Here is a 19,780-nt window from a genome sequence, read left to right on the forward strand (position 1 = left end):
GAGATAGTTACAATACATGTAGTTACAGTGTTGCCAGACTGTCACTCCTTAACGCCCTTTTTCTGCCGGATGTACTCACCGGACGAAATTTTGTGAGAGACATTTTTTTATCGCTGGCATGTGAGGAGTCGCGCTGTGAATCCCGAGTGCGCGACTTTCGCTTCACCATATACAGTAACGTAAGCAAAACGCAATGTTTTTATGAATGGAGATAAATAAGTAATACTCATTTTTGTAAGTAACATAGTTTGACTGGTTATTAATGGAGCAACACAAATAACAACTATCATCTTAGTGATAGATGACTTCAAAGTGTGGCTCAGAATCTCTTCATTCTAACTTTTTTGCTGCAAATCTTGAAACTGTGTAATCAAAATTGGTACCTTTAGCTACACTATTTTCGACTGACTAAGGTACCCAACTAGAGGCTCGTAGTGGACCTAAGATATTTCTTAAACAGTTTGAGTTTTGAAAAACTCATCTCACACACACAGATCTAAGACAAATCTTAACGCCAAAATGAGATTGGGAGCAGATTCAGAAAATTCGTATTCAACTACGAAATGAAAGAATCTTAATGGTGAGCAATTTAAGAGATTCTCTTTTTGGAACTTCGACTGCTTGCCATTACATCATTTGATCAAAAATGTCCGGACACCCCCCCAAAACATACGTTTTGGTGCATTGTGCTGCCACCTACTGCCCGATACTCCATATCAGCGACCTCAGTAGTAATGACATCGTGAGAGGGCGGAATGGGGCATTCCGCGGAACGGAGTTCGAACGTAGTGATTGGGTGTCACTTGTGTGATAAATATGTACGTGAGATTTCCACTCTTCTAAACATCCCTAGCACCACTATTTCCGATGTGATAGTGAAGTGGAAACGAGAAGGAACACGTACCATAAAAGCGTATAGGCCGACATCGACTGCAAGAGACCGTCGACAGTTGAGGAGAGTCGTAATGTGTAATAGGCAGACATCTATCCAGACCATCACACAGGAATTGCAAACTGCATCAGGATCCACTGAAAGTACTATGACAGTTAGGAAGGAGGTGAACAAACCTGGATTTCATGGTCGAGTGGCTGCTCAAAAGCCACACATCAGATCGGTAAATGCCAAAAGACGCCTCGCTTGGTGTAAGGAACGTGAACGTTGGACTAATGAACAGTGGAAAAACGTTGTGTGGAGTGACGAATCACGGTACACAAAGTGGCCATCCGCTGGCTGTGTGTGGGCATGGAGAAAGCCCGGTGAACGTCATCTGCCGGTGTGTCTCGTGGCAACTGCAAAATTCGGAGGCGGTGGTGTTAAACGGTGTGGTCGTGTCTTTTATGGAGGGGGCGTGCACCCCTTGTTGTTTTGCGTCGCACTATCACAACACAGGCCTAAATTTATGCTTTAAGCATCTTCTTGCTTCCCACCGTCGAAGAGTAATTCGGGGATAGTGACTGCATCTTTCAACACGAACGAGCGCATGTTCATAAATGCACGGCCTGTGGCGGAGTGGTTACACGACAATAACATCCCCGTAATGGACTGGCCTGCACAGAGTCCTGCAAGGATGTCATCTGGAAATCTCATTTTAATTGTCAACTAAACTTTTTTCAATCGTGGGAAGTTTCTGTTCTGAGGTTTTAAGTAGATTTCTGGGCTGTGTAACAGCAAAAACATCTGCTATCGTTCCATGGTTTTGTAGCGTGTATCGGTTTCTTCTGAAAACCTGTCGATGCGCTCTTAACATTGACCTTCTCAGTTCCTGGCACAAAATCAACGCCTCGTCTGTAGCCTTCTCTCCAGGCATTATTTTCTTCTTCTTCATATTTCTATGTTTCCATAAGAATGCCCCATCTTGTCACATGTATCCTCTATACATCGAAGTCCTTCATCAGGAAGATAATTTCTCTTGTCTTAACACTTCTCGTCTTAGTAATGCAAATTCCGAACTTGTAAATACTTTCGAACATGGCTGACTTCTTCTAAGACACGAAAAAACACAAAAGTGAGAAATGAAATAATGCAGACAACAGGGTTGACCAGTTCTTCTGATTTCTATGCTTTTCGAAGAATCAGACAGTTCTTCAGTGTACATGAATGTCTGTGGGTAGAAGTTGAGTAAAACACGTGCATACTTTATAAGATTCCAAAAAAAGTTACACATAATGGAACTGTTATGTAATCCGCACAGACTGAATGGTTTGCACTGGGTACAAGCATGCCTTAGGATTACGTTCACGTATCTTGGTTGAACTACACCCATCGTAGAAGCATTGTCGTATCCTTGTCCTCGCCACATTGTTATATCCAGACCATCTTGTTGAATAACTTCTTTTATGCTAACGACTTTCTTCCCAGTTTGCTGTACATAACATAGAAATAACTTTTTTTATTATTTTTGTGTGTGTGTGTGCATGTGACGAATGATTCACTGATTTGATCTATGAGCGAATTGTCTGGCATGCTGTCAAAGATGATACAAAACTACATAGAATTTTTTATATCATTTAAAAACATTTTTTAAAAAATTTCTCGCATATGTGAGATACATTAATTTTGTGTAATGAGGGATAAATAACTTTTATATATTTTGCCCGACTATTTCTGAGTGGACTGTTTTAGTCTGATCAGATGTGCCATTGGTACAGCCTCATACTTAGATAACACTTTGACCAGCTGCAGAAAAATTCCTTTTTTTCTGCCAGAATATGCTCTCAAAGTGCCCACGGAATGGAAGATTTAGTGCAGCTAGCGATCTTTTTATGTTCTATTGGAAATAGGACTTCTTCGTAAAGTTCCGTATTTTTCAAAACAAGATTGATCTTTCACTGAGGTGTCATGGTTGTAAACTTTCAGACTAAGATTCCATCAAGCTTGAAAACTAGTAACAAATTGAGATGTATTGTTGAAACTTTTTTCTGTGCTTAAGATCCTACAGGAAAAATAGTATAAACTGTAGTATAACATCCACGTGTTCAGGACTTTCTCACCGTTTGGGTGATTGACACAGAAGCAATCAGACGTCGCTGTCAATAGCTCATTTTGTCTTATCCTTATCGCCTTATCTGTTAGCAGCCAATTGCTCCATCTTTGTTTTGAAATGCTTCACTCGCTATTTTAATGAAGTCAAATCTTAGATGTTCTGGAACATTGCTCCTACTTTCAGTGGTTTCTTCTTCATTCCCACCCTCTTCATCTGGTGCACTGTCCTATCTTCGTTTACATTATAATTATTTACAAGACCTTATACCTCTTCTTTGAGCTCTTCAGTTTCTTCCTGAATGCCCTCTCTAAATGATTCTTGCCTTTTCGTATTTCTGTCAGATTTAATCTAGGACTGAGATAATTTTACGATATCTTCTTCCATATCATTTTGTCCACGTGCATCTTCTGAACTTGGTGCTAATATAGATAGTTTAACAAAGATCAGCATTGAGCTGACGAAAGACTGGACTTCCAAAACTATGGACCTCCATCTTTTCTATCCTTGGGCGACGTCATTTCATGTTTTTATAAAAAAAATTTAATTATATTTTAGCAAAAAATATATTTTATCTAAAAATTCATTTATTTTAGTCGATAAGAACAACTATTCATTGATAAAACCGAAACATTTATTCAAAAATATTAATTCGTAAAATGTAAACAGCATTTACGTATCAACACTTAGTGACACTGAAATTATTACGTGCAAAATAAAAGCAAACAGTGTCGCTTTGTAGCGATAAAGTACTTTAGTTCTTTAAGTCTTCTCTGCATACAACGTTGGTAAACTTTTAACACATGCTTCCTGACAAGTAGCACACTATTGTAGTGTACCGACTATATATGAGCATATTAGTGTGAACCTGAGCGATGTATTGCACCACCGCTGAAAACGGGTGAGTCGGGATGTCGTCACTGTAATACCTGAGCAAGGCTGAAGCAATGTAGCGAGGGAGGTAAGCTTGCTGAAACAGCGAACTGAGCTGTACCGCATTGACCAGCGCAGCAAGCGGCAAGGTAAATTTCCACACCAACGTTGGCAGCGGTGTTTTAGGATATGTGACCAGTGATGGCGCATATGTAGAACGAGTGTGAAGCAGCCGACTGCATGTGCTGAACATTTTTGTAATGAGGAAATTCTTAGTCTTGCAGGTCTACCAGGAATAAGAGGCTGTGCTGGTTGATGTCGTCACAAGGGACCTGTCAGTAGCTATCGTTTGAGGCCAATCTGGCCAATAGCTCTACACACTAGGACCCTCCCTGGGGAACTTACAAGGGGACCCTGCCTACTCGTTATCACCGATTGTATAGTGTATACAGGACTTGGCCAAAAACCAAAGTGACGGAAGTGACTTTATGTCACCTCGTTGTCTCTGTAGAGCTGTACCATGGAGAAGATGTCGTTTGGTGGCTACTGTCCTATTTCTATAACACAAACTGCACGTGCAGATTAACCGCATTCTTTATTCACAAGAATGGAAAGTTTACATAACTCAGGATATTCGTTGTGGTATCAGCTCTTCTGTATAGTCCACGTTAGCCTCACTGCTAGTGGAGTACAAAGTCCACTATGTTGACAATTATGGTTGTTATGTGCTACCTGTCTCTGAGTTACCAGCGGAGCTTTTTTTCATGCAAATTTGTGCTGAAGTCTTATGGGACCAAGCTGCTGACGTCGTCAGTCCCTAAGCTTACGCACTACTTAATCAAACTTAAACTAACTTACGCTAAGGACAACACACCCACCCATACCCGAGGGAGAACTCCAACCTCCGACGGGGGGAGCTGTGCAGACTGTGACAAGGTGCCTTGGACCACACAGCCATCTTGCATGGCGATACGGCGGAGCTACCTGCTGCTGCGATTCCCTCTGGGCTGCGACTGTGACAGAGTCGAACTAATTGCCCCTCTGGTCCGCGGCAGCTATCTAAATACTGGCGGCCAAGAGGGCGTTGGTGGCGTGTTTCCTGCGAGTCTGTTTTTGGCCTTTCAAAAAAATGGTTCAAATGGCTCTGAGCACTATCTATGGTCATCTATGGTCATCAGTCCCCTAGAACGTAGAACTACTTAAACCTAACTAACCTAAGGACAGCACACAACACCTAGCCATCACGAGGCAGAGAAAATTCCTGACCCCGCTTGGAACCGAACCCGGGAACCCGGGTGTGGAAGACGAGAACGCTACCACACGACCACAAGATGCGGGCTTTTGACCTTTGTCAATCTTCACATAACCACTATACCACATGATGTGCTGGTGCCAGCTTACGCCAGCACAAGTGGGAGCTCCAGTTGGCCAAAGGTTTCGAAAATAACAGCACTTTGTCGTGAGCCGGGTGAGGCATGACTCGTCTACATTAACTTACTTTCGAGGTAGCGGTTGGAGCAGTGGAAAGAGTACAGAATGGTAAATCAGAGGTTGTGGGTTTGAGGCCTTTTGCAGAAGATTTTTTATTTTCAACATTTACCTTACTTACACTATAAATAAACTGAAATAATCTTGCATGTATTTAATAATATTAATTAATAATTTATTAATATTTTCGCAAAAGACAAACAAGAAACGCAAAGGAAAATTTGGGACTATAAATAAATTTCTAGGAAGGAAGTGTAAAATATACATGAGAACTTCATAAATGAAATTTGGTGCTTCAATTACACTCTAAAACAAAAAAAGATGCACCACAAGGAAACTTTCCGAATGGGACAGAAGTCAGCAGATTTGATGTATATGGCAAGCAAATAATTACACTTAAAAAAAAAGTAGATATTTTTTTTTCAAAGTAAAGTGCTTCACAAGTTGAGCTAGTCAATAACTCTTTGGTCCATCGCTGACAGACAGTTATTTGGCTTGGGGTTGATTGATAAAGGTGTTGAATGGTCTTCTGTGGGATATCATTCCACATTCTTTCTAATAGGCGCGTTGGATCGTCAAAATCCTTAGCTGGTTGGAGGGTCCTGTCCGCAATGCTCCAAACGTTCTCAATTGAGGAGACGTCCGGCGACCTCGCTGGCCAAGGTAGGATACGGCAAGCACGAAGACAAGCAGTAGAAACTCTTGCTGAAATGTAAGCCCTGGACGGCTTGCCATGAAGGGCAATAAAACTGGATGTAAAATATCGTCCACATATCTCGGTGCTCTATGGGTGCCACAGTTGATAACCAAAGGCGTCGTGCCATGAAAAGAAATGGCTTCCTAGACCATCACTGCTGATTGTTGGGCTCAATGGCAGGCAACAGTCAGGTTGGTGTCCAGCGTCTGTCTGGAGCATCTCCAGACACGTCTGCTGCCTGAAACCTCATTGACTGGAGAGGAAGGTCTTCAGTGATGAGTCCCGCTTCGAAATGAGCCTCGATGACCTGCGAAGACGTGTTTGGAGACGCTCCAAACAGCGATAGGTATCAACCTGATTGTCACCCACCTTACAGCCCGACAGCTAGGAGTGAGGGTGTGGGATGGCGCTTCTTTTCATAACAGGATCCTTTATTTGTCATCTGTGGTACATGTACAGCACAACGGTATGTCGACGATATTCTACGCCTCGTTTACTTTCCATTCCTGGCAATCCATCCTGGGATTACATTTCAGGAAGATAATTTCCACCCATACATTTCGAGAGTTGTTACTGCTTGTCTTCGCACATGTCAAACCGTACCTTGGCCAGCAAGGTGAGAATATTTGGATCATTATGGTCAGGACCCTCCAACCAGCTCAGGACTTTGACGATTCAACGCGCCAATTGGGCACAGTTTGGCAGAATCAGTGCCAAGCCGTACAACAGCTCGCATAAGGACCAGAGGTGAACCAGCGCGTTATTGACTTGATCAATTTGTGAAACTCCTTCTCTTGAATAAATGATCCAATTTTTATGCAATTGTACTCATTTATTTGCTCCCACATTAAATCAACTTTACTGATTTCCGTCCAATTGAGATACTTCCGCCGGCCAGGGTGGAGCGGTTCTAGGCGCTACAGTCTGGAACCGCGCTACCGCAACGCTAGCAGGTTCGAATCCTGCCTCGGGCATAGATGTGTGTGATGTTCTTAGGTTAGTTAGGTTTAAGCAGTTCTTACTTCTAGGGGTAGGGGACTGATTACCTCAGATGATAAGTCCCATAGTGCTCAGAGCCATTTGAACCATCAGAGCTATTTGATCCATTGTTTTCGGATACTTCCCTTGTGGTGCGTCGTTGTTTTTCTTTTCTTTTTTTTTGTCTTAGACTTTATTATACAGTTAATGATTTACAAGTACTGGGGTGATATTTATCGCAAAAACAGGGTAAGCAGTAATTTTCTCGGCATCTTGTACACATTATAAACACCACAATATTAATATGGATAGTTGTTTTAAAGATTTCGTACAAAACAAATTTGGTTTACATTAAAAAAGGGTTCTCTCTCATTGCACAGTCTGACAGTAAACCACACGTAACGCATCATTTTGCCGTTATTGGTGAAGATAACCTGTGATGTTCAATGAAATATATTTTGTTGCAATCTTCTCGGGATGCGATTTCTTTTTCTCATTCAGCGAGACAAATTTTCAATCTTTTTGATCAAATTCTTAGGCTGACGATAAAAGTAGATTACAGGTTTTGAACAGCGGTGTGTTTTTGGTGGCTCCTTTAATCGTTCTTCATCTTGAAAAATCGCATCATGGAATTGTGGACTTGTTCATTCTCCACTCGAGTCAGTTAACAGAAGAAATTTGTTCTCTTTCACACAAGGTTTTATCATATCAGCTAAAATATATTGAGCATTATTTCGTTTTATTTGCAATGTGAGTAACTCAGAAGTAGCAAATAAAATTCTCCCCTCTATAGACTCGATTTCACGACCTTCGAATTACCGTTCTGCACTCTTTTCACTGCGCTACCCGCAGCCTGGTAACTGAGGTAACGTAAATGGCTTATGTTCACACGACCCGCTCCAAAAATGCTGTTACTTCTAAACCCTTGGCCATCTGAAGCTCCCACTTCTATGACTTTTATTTCTGGCCAAGTTCCTCAGATGTTCAGCATTTCACAGGCAAGTTCTCTACCATCTGAGCTATCCGTGCATAACTATCTGGATAGCACAGCTTCACTTCTGCCAGTACTTTATGTCCTACTTTGCAACTTTCACAGAAGCTCCCCTGCGTAACTCGCGCGACTGCCGCTCCTAGAAGAAATGTTTTCTATCTTCTGTTCTTCCTCTGTGTAATGTTCTCAACCTTAGAAATGCGATCAATGCTAATTTACCAAGAATTGTGTAACCCTCAGCAATTATTGAAACTAGTTGACAGGAAACAAGAGCTACTACATTAAGTCTTTCTCGCGGGAGCCCGGGAAAATTTTAGCGCTACGTAGCTTTCACAAAACGTCGCAACTCACGAAAGTATACGTTAGAAGCAAGATACTTGTATTCATAATGCCACACACATTGGGTGCCTCACTGTATTACTGGTATGGTTGTTACTTGTTGTCAAAATTGTGTGTGGTACATGAAGGTCTGTAACAAAAAACGCAGTTCGGGCGCGAAGCCTGCTTCACACAAGGTGTCCATAGAGTTACACGTTCTGCATAAAAACGCAAAGCTCTCGATAGTATTTTGTGTCCTAACTTGATACGACACAACACAGTGCTTTGGAAGTTGATCCATGCAACTGGCCCTGTCAACTTTTTTAACTTTAAGCATTGGATATTATTCAGTAGGTCCATTTCGACATGCTCCTTAAATACAGTGTCTACCAGACACTCGGGACACTTCTCAACGGAGAGGACTGCAGTGTATAAAAGGACTCGACCAAATTCCTTCCTTCCCCAAATAAATTCACAGCGTTACAGCTACTTCGCAGCGTCTAACTGTCACAATATGTGTACTGTCGTGGCACATTAGTATATGAGCTGACAGGATGTTATGTTATGTTAACCGGGGACCTAGAAACGACGGAGAGGCTCCGTCCCCGCCGCAGCCGCAGTGGTCCACAACCCCACGACGACTACCACAGTCCACTTCACTCCTCCGACGCCCCACACCGAACCCACGGTTTTTGTGTGGTTTGGCCCTCGGTGGACCCCCCAGGGATCGTCTCGCATCAGACGAGTGTAACCCCTATGTTAGTGTGGTAGAGTCATAGTGGTGTACGAGTACATGGAGAACTTGTTTGCGCACCGATCGCCGACATAGTATAGCTGAGGCGGAATAAGGGGAACCAGCCCGCATTTGCCGAGGCAGATGGGAAGCCGCCTAAAAACCATCCAAAGACTGGCCAGCTCACCGGACCTCGATACAAATCCACTGGGCGGATTCGTGCCCGGGACTGACGCTCCTTCCTGCCGGGAAAGCTGTGCGTTAGACCGCACGGCCAACCGGGCGGGCATCTGACAGGATGTTTAACGAAAACAGCAGTCTCACTTACTCGCTGACGACGTCGACTGGAGCCAGCAGCTGCTGAATGCTCAGGCAGGGGCAATCTTCAGACGGCAGACTCACAACCTTCAGCGCTACGGTGGCCATCTGCGTGCCGGCCTGCAACATCGGTAATGCTGTATTGTGCAATAGACATAAATTGCTACGAAGAACTCGTTTATGAGAGTTACTACAACGGCAGATAGATGTTACTTGTGCTTTACATGAGTCAAATGTAGAGCATGTCTGTTAAAACACAGATGAATTTCGCATGCAGACATTATTCATGCTCAACTGGTCAGGTAGTGCTTAACGTTGGCAACTTCTTTGCGAACGGCAGTCTTAATACTTTTAACACATCTACATCTAATAATATGCAGGCCAAAGTGAAGTGCATGGCACAGTATACGTCCCATTTTCAACAGGATTTTTTCCTATTCCATTTATGTATGGAACATGGGATGGGTGAATGCTTAAAAGATTCTGTCCATGAAAGTCTCTTTGGGTTTGCTGCCGTATCGTAACATCAACTCAGTTCGATATTTCGGCGATCCAACTGGTCGCCATCTTGAGGAAAATGCTGCTTTTGCTGATGAGTCTCACTGATAACTGACGCAAAGCTTTTTTTTCCTTTATTGTTATTTCACTCCCCATGATGGGAGGGGGGGAGGCTGGCAGCGGCATAATACGCCACTCTTCAGCCAAGAGTGTTGCAAAAAACATAAGCACATGAGAAAAAGAATACATAAACGAGAATGGTACAAATGTGTGAATAAACGATAACAGAAACGGACCAGTAGAAAATGTTGATTAAAAAACATAGATCAGAGCCCCAGACACATGCAGAGACCGAAGTGAAAACTAAGAAACGCCACAGCGGTAACACAAATGAGTGACACTCGCGACACTGTTGGTGCCGATGTAACGTAGCACTGCACACAGGCTGCCAATCGACGTCCTATATAGGCCTCCGTACCGTACACATTGCATGCGCCGCCCATCAAAGTTGCTGCCTTCCAAGACTGAGAGGTGGCCCCGCCCTTACTAGAACACTGGCGGCAACGATATAACGCACTCAGGGATGATATTCGAATACTCGGACTGGCCGCACCGAAGAACGTTCTGTTTTGATGCGGAATAGTACAGGATTCCACGACCTGCTAAGAGGAAACCCATTGTCTCTGTTAATTAAATTATCTGCCAATCTAATTTCATTTGATTCTTATAGACACGCTTCCAAAAACCGGAAGTATTGGCAACTATCACAGTTTCTACAAATTTCATACCGTGTCCCTCATTTAAGCAGTGTTCTGCTACTGCCGATTTTTCCGGCTGTTGTAACCTCGTATGATAGCGATGTTCCACACACATGTCATGAACGGTGCGAATCGAACGGTCGATGCTAGCCTTCCCATATTGACACGGAATTTTGTACACACCGGGTTTCCTGGGCCCCAAATCATCTTTCACAGAGCCGAGTAGTGCCCTAATCTTAGAAAGTGGACGGAACACACTCTTAATGTTAAAATTCCTACCTTAAACAATACGCCACCAGGATAAGGGATAAAGGCTACCGGTATATGTTCCAGTCATGGTCCAAACTCCATAGCCCGACGAATCTGCTTCTCAGAGTATCCATTTTCCGTGCAACAGCCTTCAAATGCGCAAGTCCTTGTGTTAAGCTGTGCGCAAGTCCTTGTGTTAAGCTGCACGCGTCAGAAACTGCATATGCTCTGCGTACCAAAATCCTAAGGACGCCACTGCGTTGGTATGGTGGATGACAACTCTTAGAATGCAGATACCGATCCGTGTGCGTCGGCTTTCGGTGAACACTAAATCCCAAAGTACCATCAGGTTTTTTTTATAAACCATGACATCTAAAAATGGAAGCATCCCAATACTTTCAACCTCCATGGTAAATTTAATGTGGCGATGAAGACAGTTGAAGTGGTCCAAAAATCTTTTAAGAGCGGCACGTCCATGTGGCCAGACGAAAAAGGAATCATCCACATGTCTCCATTTTATTCCACGACTGAAATCATTGACGCTGAGTCCTTCAGATCTATTAGTGAGTTTTGATGTGGTATCTGTTTACACGTGTCCCTCTGGAAGAGTTCCTTGGCTTTAGTGCAAAAATGTATGAAGAGTTGGTGAAGCTTTGTCGTCATGCGCTGACATCCAAGCATTTTTTACTTAACGGCAACATTTTTGAACAGAATCACGAAGTGGCTATGGGTAGTCCTTTATCACCCATAGAGGCAATTTATTTATGGAGGACTTCGAGGATATGGCACCCAGGACTTCGGCTTTGCAACCAACGTGCTTCTGGAGACATGTGGATGATTCCCTTTTCGTCTGAAACATGGACGTGATGCTCTTAATAGATTTTTGGACCACTTCAACTGTCTTCATCACCGCATTAAATTCAGCATAGAGGTTGAAAGTAATGGGATGCTTCCATTTTTAGATGTCATGGTTTATAAAATACCTGATGGCACTTTGGGACTTAGTGTTCACCGAAAGCCGACACACACAGATCGGTATCTGCATTCTACGGGTTGTCATCCACCATACCAACGGAATGGCGTCCTTAGGACTTTGGTACGCAGAGCATATGCCATTTCCGACGCGGACAGCTTAACCCAAGAACTTGCGCATTTGAAGGCTGTTTTAAGGAAAATGGATACTCTGAGAAGCAGATCCGTCGAGTTATGGAGTTTGGACCATCACTGGAGGTGCATGAAGAGGAGAGTAGATCGGTGGCCTTTATCCCTCACGCTGGAGGCATATTGTTTAAGATAGGAAGAATTTTAAGGAATTTTAACATTAAGAGTGAGTTCCGTCCACCATCTAAGATCAGGTTACTACTCGGCTCTGTGAAAGACGATTTGCGGCTTAGGAAACCCGGTGCATACACAATTACGTGTCAATGTGGGAAGGCTTACATCGGCCGTTCAATTCGCATAGTTCATGACAGGTATGTGGAACATCGACGTCATACGAGGCTACAAAAGCCGGAGAAATCGGCAGTAGACGGTTCAAATGGGTCTGATCACTGTGGGACTTAACATCTGAGGTCATCAGTTCCCTAGAACTTAGAACTGCTTAAGCACAACTAACCTAAGAACATCACACACATCCATGCCCGATGAAGGATTAGAACCTGCGACCGTAGCGGTCGCACGGTTCCAGACTTAAGTGCCTGGAACCGCGCGGCCACAGCGGCCGGCATCGGCAGTAGCAGAACACTGCTTAAATGAGGTAATCGGTATGAAATTTGAAGAAATTGTGATAGTTGCCAACGATTCTGGTTTTTGGAACAGTGTCTACAAAGAAGCAATTGAAATTTGGTTGGCGGATAATTTAATGAACAGAGACAATGGGTTTCCTCTTAGCAGGCCGTGGAATCCTGTACTATCTCGCATCAAAACGTTCTTCGGTGTGGCCAGTCCGAGTATTCGAATATCGTCCCTGAGTGCGATATATCGTTGCCGCAACCTCCCAGTCTTGCACGGCAGCAACTGTGATGGGCAGCGCATGCGCCGGGTACGATACGGAGGCCTATATAGGACGTCGATGGGCTGCGCATCCTCTCCCTTCTCCCCTGAAGCAGGTGTTGCTCAGGGTGGGATTATCTCACCCCTACTCTACTCCCTATACACCACCGATGTCCCTACCCCGACAAGACCAACAGAACAACTCCAACTTTACGCAGACGACACAGCATACTGGACCTCTGGACCCTCGACTAACTCTATCAACAACCAGACAGCGACCTTCCTGACAAAACTAGAACTCTGGATGCGACAATGGCGCATTAAACCCAACCCAACCAAAACCCAACTCATCCTCTTTAAGCACCGCAACATCCACAACAAATCCGTCCAAAACCCTAACCACATCTCCCTCATGCTGTGGGGCATCCCACTCACCCTATCCTCCCAAGCCAAATACCTTGGTGTCCAGCTCGATAAACACCTTAACCTGAGCAACCACATCAAAGAAACCTTAAACAAGGTCCGACAACGACAATCACTTATCAGACGTGTCCAAGGCAAATTCTCTGGCTGTAGCGACAAGACTGCCATTCACACCTACAAAACATTCGTCCGCCCACTCTTCGAGTACGCAGCAGCCCCCCTCGCCTGCCTCTCAAAGTCTCAAGCCGAAAGGATCTACCGCGCAGAGAGACGGATTATTCGCAGCATCCTCCGGCTCCCCCCCACTACCCCCAGACAAGAAGCTTACGAAGAGGCCAAATTAGTTCCCCTCCAAACACGGCTTGCAAATCTCAGAGCCCGATACGGCAAAAGCACACTCACCTCCCGACCCGACCTACACACAATATACACACACAGACCCCGACACATAAACAGACCGAAACACAAATACACCTACCCACCCAGAACAATTCTAAACAACACTTTACACACTTTTCCAGAGATAATACACCAACACGAACACACTAGACAGCTACACATAATGAACACCGACACTCCCACTCCCCCTCACCTACAAGCACTAAATCCAGACCGTCCCCCACCGTAAAACCGCCCCAATAATAATAATAATGAATGAAACAAGCAACAATGCACCTCCTCCACCGCTGTCACCCTGGAAACGGAAACGGAAACTGAAACTGGAACTTGAAATGGTACAACCATACCCAAAAACTGACGCCAGTAAAAATATGTAACGCAGAAAAAGCAACAAATACCACAAAATAAGAACATTACAAACTGTTAGTGATTAAAGAATGAATAATGTATGACCAAAACTTAAACCAAAATAAGTAACACTGTATCTATTGTATTTAGTCCATAAGTTAGTTTTAAGTATACCTGAAATAAAGAATATAAGCAATGTAAATCACCCAAACCTTTGGCCCCAATAGAGCGAAAGCTCTCCAGCGGCCCACCCGTATCCCTTCAGGAGCGGGAATGAAGAGTATATAAAAAAAAAAAAAAAAAAAAAAAAGCTTGGCGTCAGTTACCAGCGGGACTCATCAGCAGAAGCAGCACTCTCCTGAAGATGGCGACCAGTTGAATCGCCGAAATATCGGATCGAGTTGATTTTACGATCCGGCAGCAAGAGGCTTTCAAGATTTATTGCGCCAGGAAAGCCTACGATGTCAGACTCCGTTCATGCTGTAGATAGTTCAAACTTCGTTTCACGATCCCTACGCGAGCGAAACTTGGTGAGATGGGTTGGGCTGTATGTTCCTAAATTCACTTCTTAATGCACCTTTTTGAAACTTGGTGAATATGATTTAACGACATAGTTGAACACAGGGTGCTCAGAAACAGCCTGAGATGCTTGTAAGAGTGTTGCAGGGTAGGCTGCGTTGAGAAGTAACAGTTAAGAAACAAATTCCATACGTTGCGCCGTCTCAGAGTTAACTAGCATTGAAGTTATCCAATCTACATCTACATCTACATCTACATGACTACTCTGCAATTCACATTTAAGTGCTTGGCAGAGGGTTCATCGAACCACAATCATACTATCTCTCTACTATTCCACTCCCGAACAGCGAGCGGGAAAAACGAACACCTAAACCTTTCTGTTCGAGCTCTGATTTCTCTTATTTTATTTTGATGATCATTCCTACCTATGTAGGTTGGGCTCAACAAAATATTTTCGCATTCGGAAGAGAAAGTTGGTGACTGAAATTTCGTAAGAAGGTCTCGCCGCGACGAAAAACGTCTACGCTGTAATGACTTCCATCCCAACTCGTGTATCATATCTGCCACACTCTCTCCCCTATAACGCGATAATACAAAACGAGCTGCCCTTTTTTGCACCCTTTCGATGTCCTCCGTCAATCCCACCTGGTAAGGATCCCACACCGCGCAGCAATATTCTAACAGAGGACGAACGAGTGTAGTGTAACCTGTCTCTTTAGTGGACTTGTTGCATCTGCTAAGTGTCCTGCCAATGAAACGCAACCTTTGGCTCGCCTTCCCGACAATATTATCTATGTGGTCCTTCCAACTGAAGTTGTTCGTAATTTTAAGACCCAGGTACTTAGTTGAAATGACAGCCTTGAGAATTGTACTATTTATCGAGTAATCGAATTCCAACGGATTTCTTTTGGAACTCATGTGGATCATCTCACACTTTTCGTTATTTAGCGTCAACTGCCACCTGCCACACCATACAGCAATCTTTTCTAAATCGCTTTGCAACTGATACTGGTCTTCGGATGACCTTACTAGACGGTAAATTACAGCATCATCTGCGAACAGTCTAAGAGAACTGCTCAGATTGTCACCCAGGTCATTTACATAGATCAGGAACAGTAGAGGTCCCAGGACGCTTCCCTGGGGAACACCTGATATCACTTCAGTTTTACTCGATGAGTTGCCGTCTATTACTACGAACTGCGACCTTCCTGACTGGAAATCACGTATCCAGTCGCACAACTGAGACGATACCCCATAGCTCCGCAGCTTGATTAGAAGTCGCTTGTGAGGAACGGTGTCAAAAGCTTTCCGGAAATCTAGAAATACGGAATCAACTTGAGATCCCCTGTCGATAGCGGCCATTACTTCGTGCGAATAAAGAGCTAGCTGCGTTGCACAAGAGCGATGTTTTCTGAAGCCATGCTGATTACGTGTCAATAGATCGTTCCCTTCGAGGTGGTTCATAATGTTTGAATACAGTATATGCTCCAAAACCCTACTGCAAACCGACGTCAATGATATAGGTCTGTAGTTAAATGGATTACTCCTACTACCCTTCTTGAACACTGGTGCGACCTGCGCAATTTTCCAATCTGTAGGTACAGATCTATCGGTGAGCGAGCGGTTGTATATGAGTGCTAAGTAGGGAGCTATAGTATCAGCGTAATCTGAAAGGAACCTAATCGGTATACAATCTGGACCTGAAGACTTGCCCGTATTAAGCGATTTGAGTTGCTTCGCAACCCCTAAGGTATCTACTTCTAAGAAACTCATGCTAGCAGATGTTCGTGTTTCAAATTCTGGAATATTCCATTCGTCTTCCCTGGTGAAGGAATTTCGGAAAACTGCGTTCAATAACTCCGCTTTAGCGGCACAGTCGTCGATAACAGTACCATCGGCACTGCGCAGCGAAGGTATTGACTGCGTCTTGCCGCTTGTGTACTTTACATACGACCAGAATATCTTCGGATTTTCTACCAAATTTCGAGACAATGTTTCGTTGTGGAACCTATTAAAGGCATCTCGCATCGAAGTACGTGCCAAATTTCGCGCGTCTGTAAATTTTAGCCCATCTTCGGGATTTCGCGTTCTTCTGAACTTCGCATGCTTGGTTACTCTGTAACACACATTAAGTGCCTAGCAGAGGGTTCATCGAACCATTTTCATACTACTTCTCTACCATTCCACTCTCTAATGGCGCGTGGGAAAAAGGAACACCTAAATCTTTCCGTTCGACCTCTGATTTCTCTTATTTTATTATGATGATCATTTCTCCCTGCGTAGGCGGGTCTCAACAAAATATTTTCCCATTCGTAAGAGAAAATTGGTGATTGAAATTTCGTAAATAGGTCTCGCCAAGAAGAAACCCGCTTTTGTTTCAGTGACTGCCACCCCAACTCCCCAGAGACGACGCCGCCAAACGTGTTCTTCGTTTAGTTTCCTAAAACCGAACAAGAGAACGGTACGCAGATTGGACATGTGGTGGTAGTAGAGATGGACAGCAGCCAAAGGCTGAACAGTCTCGCGCGCAGGCATCTACGCTATAACAACTGACGTAGTTGTATCTGGCGGGCCGCTTGAATTTGCGCCCGCAACGGCCTAATTGGCTAACTTCAACGCTAGTTAAATCGGAAGTGGCTCGGCGTATCCATTTTTTTCCCTTAACAATTATATCTCTGCACAGTCTACCCTGCTACACCCTTACAAACGCGTCAGACTGTTTTTGACCTCACGAATTATTGTTGTTGTTGTGGTCTGCAGTCCTGAGACTGGTTTGATGCAGCTCTCCTTGCTACTCTATCCTGTGCAAGCTTCTTCATCTCCCAGTACTTAGTGCAACCTATATCCTTCTGAATCTGCTTAGTGTATTCATCTCCTGGTCTCCCTCTACGATTTTTACCCTCCACGCTGCCCTCCAATGCTAAATTTGTGATCCCGTGATGCATCAGAACACGTCCTACCAACTGATCCCTTCTTCTGGTCAAGTTGTGCCACAAACTTCTCTTCTACCCAATGCCATTCAATACTTCCTCATTAGTTATGTGATATACCCGTCTAATCTTCAGCATTCTTCTGTAGCAACACATTTCGAAAGGTTCTATTCTCCTCTTATCCAAACTAGTTATCGTCCATGTTTCACTTCCATACAAGACTACACTCCATACAAATACTTTCAGAAACGACTTCCTGACTCTTAAATCTAGACTCGATGTTAACAAATTTCTCTTCTTCTGAAACGATTTTCTTGCCATTACCAGTCTACATTTTATGCCCTCTCTACTTCGACCATCGTCAGTTATTTTATTCCCTAAATAGCAAAACTCCTTTACTACTTTAAGTGTCTCATTTCCTAATCTAATTCCCTCAGCATCACCCGATTTAATTTGACTGTATTCCATTATCCTCGTTTTGCTTTTGTTGATGTTCATCTTATACCCTCCTTTCAAGACACTGTCCATTCCGCTCAACTGCTCTTCCAGGTCCTTTGCGGTCTCTGACAGCATTACAATGTCATCGGCGAACCTCAAAGTTTTTATTTTTTCTCCATGAATTTTAATACCTACTCCGAATTTTTCTTTTGTTTCCTTTACTGCTTGTTCAATATACGGTTTGAATAACATCGGGGAGAGCCTACAACCCTGTCTTACTCCCTTCCCAACCACTGCTTCCCTTTCATGCCACTCGACTCTTATAACTGCCATCTGGTTTCTGTACAAATTGTAAATAGCCTTTCGCTCCCTGTATTTTACCCCTGCCACCTTCAGAATTTGAAAGAGAGTATCCCAGTTAACATTGTCAAAAGCTTTCTCTAAGTCTACAAATGCTAGGAACGTAGGTTTGCCTTTTGTTAATCTAGCGTCTAAGATAAGTCGTAGGGACAGTATTGCCTCACGTGTTCCAATATTTCTACGGAATCCAAACTGATCTTCCCCGAGGTCGGCTTCTACTACTTTTTTCATTCGTCTGTAAAGAATTCGAGTTAGTATTTTGCAGCTGTGACTTATTAAACTGATAGTTCGGTAATTTTCACATCTGTCAACACCTGCTTTCTTTGGGATTGGAATTATTATATTCTTCTTGAAGTCTGAGGGTATTTCGCCTGTCTCTTACATCTTGCTCACCAGATGGTAGAGTTTTGTGAGGACTGGCTCTCCCAAGGCTGTCAGTAGTTCTAATGGAATGTTGTCTACTCCCGGGGCCTTGTTTCGACTCAGGTCTTTCAGTGCTCTGTAAAACTCTTTACGCAGTATCATATCTCCCATTTAATCTTCATCTACATCCTCTTCCAAGTACATCGCCCTTGTATAGACCCTCTATATACTCCTTCCACCTTTCTGCTTTCTCTTCGTTGCTTAGAACTGGGTTTCCATCTGAGCTCTTGATATTCATACAAGTGGTTCTCTTCTCTCCAAAGGTCTCTTTAACTTTCCTGTAGGCAGTATCTATCTTACCCCTAGTGAGATAAGCCTCTACATCCTTACATTTGTCCTCCCTGCTTAGCCATTTTGCACTTCCTGTCGATCTCATTTTTGAGACGCTTGTATTCCTTTTTGCCTGCTTCGTTTACTGCGTTTTTATATTTTCTCCTTTCATCAATTAAATTCAATATTTCTTCTGTTACCCAAGAAGTTCTATTAGCCCTCGTCTTTTTACCTACTTGATCGTCTGCTGCCTTCATTACTTCATCCCTCAAAGCTACCCATTCTTCTTCTACTGTATTTCATTCCCCCATTATTGTCAATTTTTTCCTTTTGCTCTCCCTGAAACACTCTACAACCTCTGGTTCCTTCATTCTATCCAGGTCCCATGTCCTTAATTTAGCACCTTTTTGTAGTTTCTTCAGTTTTCATCTACAGTTCATAACCAATAGATTGTGGTCAGTGTGGTGTCACCGCCAGACACAACACTTGCTAGGTGGTAGCCTTTAAATCGGCCGCGGTCCGGTAGTATACGTCGGACCCGCTTGTCGCCACTATCCATGATTGCAGAACGAGCGCCGCCAGACGGCAGGTCTAGAGAGACTTCCTAGCACTCGCCCCAGTTGTACAGCCGACTTTGCTAGCGATGGTTCACTGACTTCTACGCTCTCATTTGCCGAGACGATAGTTAGCATAGCCTTCAGCTACGTTATTTGCTACGACCTAGCAAGGCGCCAGTATCCGTAGTATTGTTATTGTGCATCATGTACCATAAAGAGCGACGTTCGTTATTAATGGA

General features: G+C 43.7%; 1 protein-coding gene across 1 annotated transcript in view; it reads right to left on the reverse strand.

The window, feature by feature from the left end:
• Positions 1-19,780, reverse strand: part of LOC126273243 (venom dipeptidyl peptidase 4-like) — a 327,710-nt gene that overhangs the window by 143,407 nt on the left and 164,523 nt on the right. The window contains exon 9 of the mRNA XM_049976788.1: positions 9,388-9,497. Within this exon, the coding sequence (XP_049832745.1) occupies positions 9,388-9,497 (110 nt within the window). The remainder of the gene's footprint in view (positions 1-9,387; positions 9,498-19,780) is intronic.

Source organism: Schistocerca gregaria, chromosome 5 (genome assembly GCF_023897955.1).
Source record: "Schistocerca gregaria isolate iqSchGreg1 chromosome 5, iqSchGreg1.2, whole genome shotgun sequence".
NCBI lineage: Eukaryota > Metazoa > Arthropoda > Insecta > Orthoptera > Acrididae > Schistocerca > Schistocerca gregaria.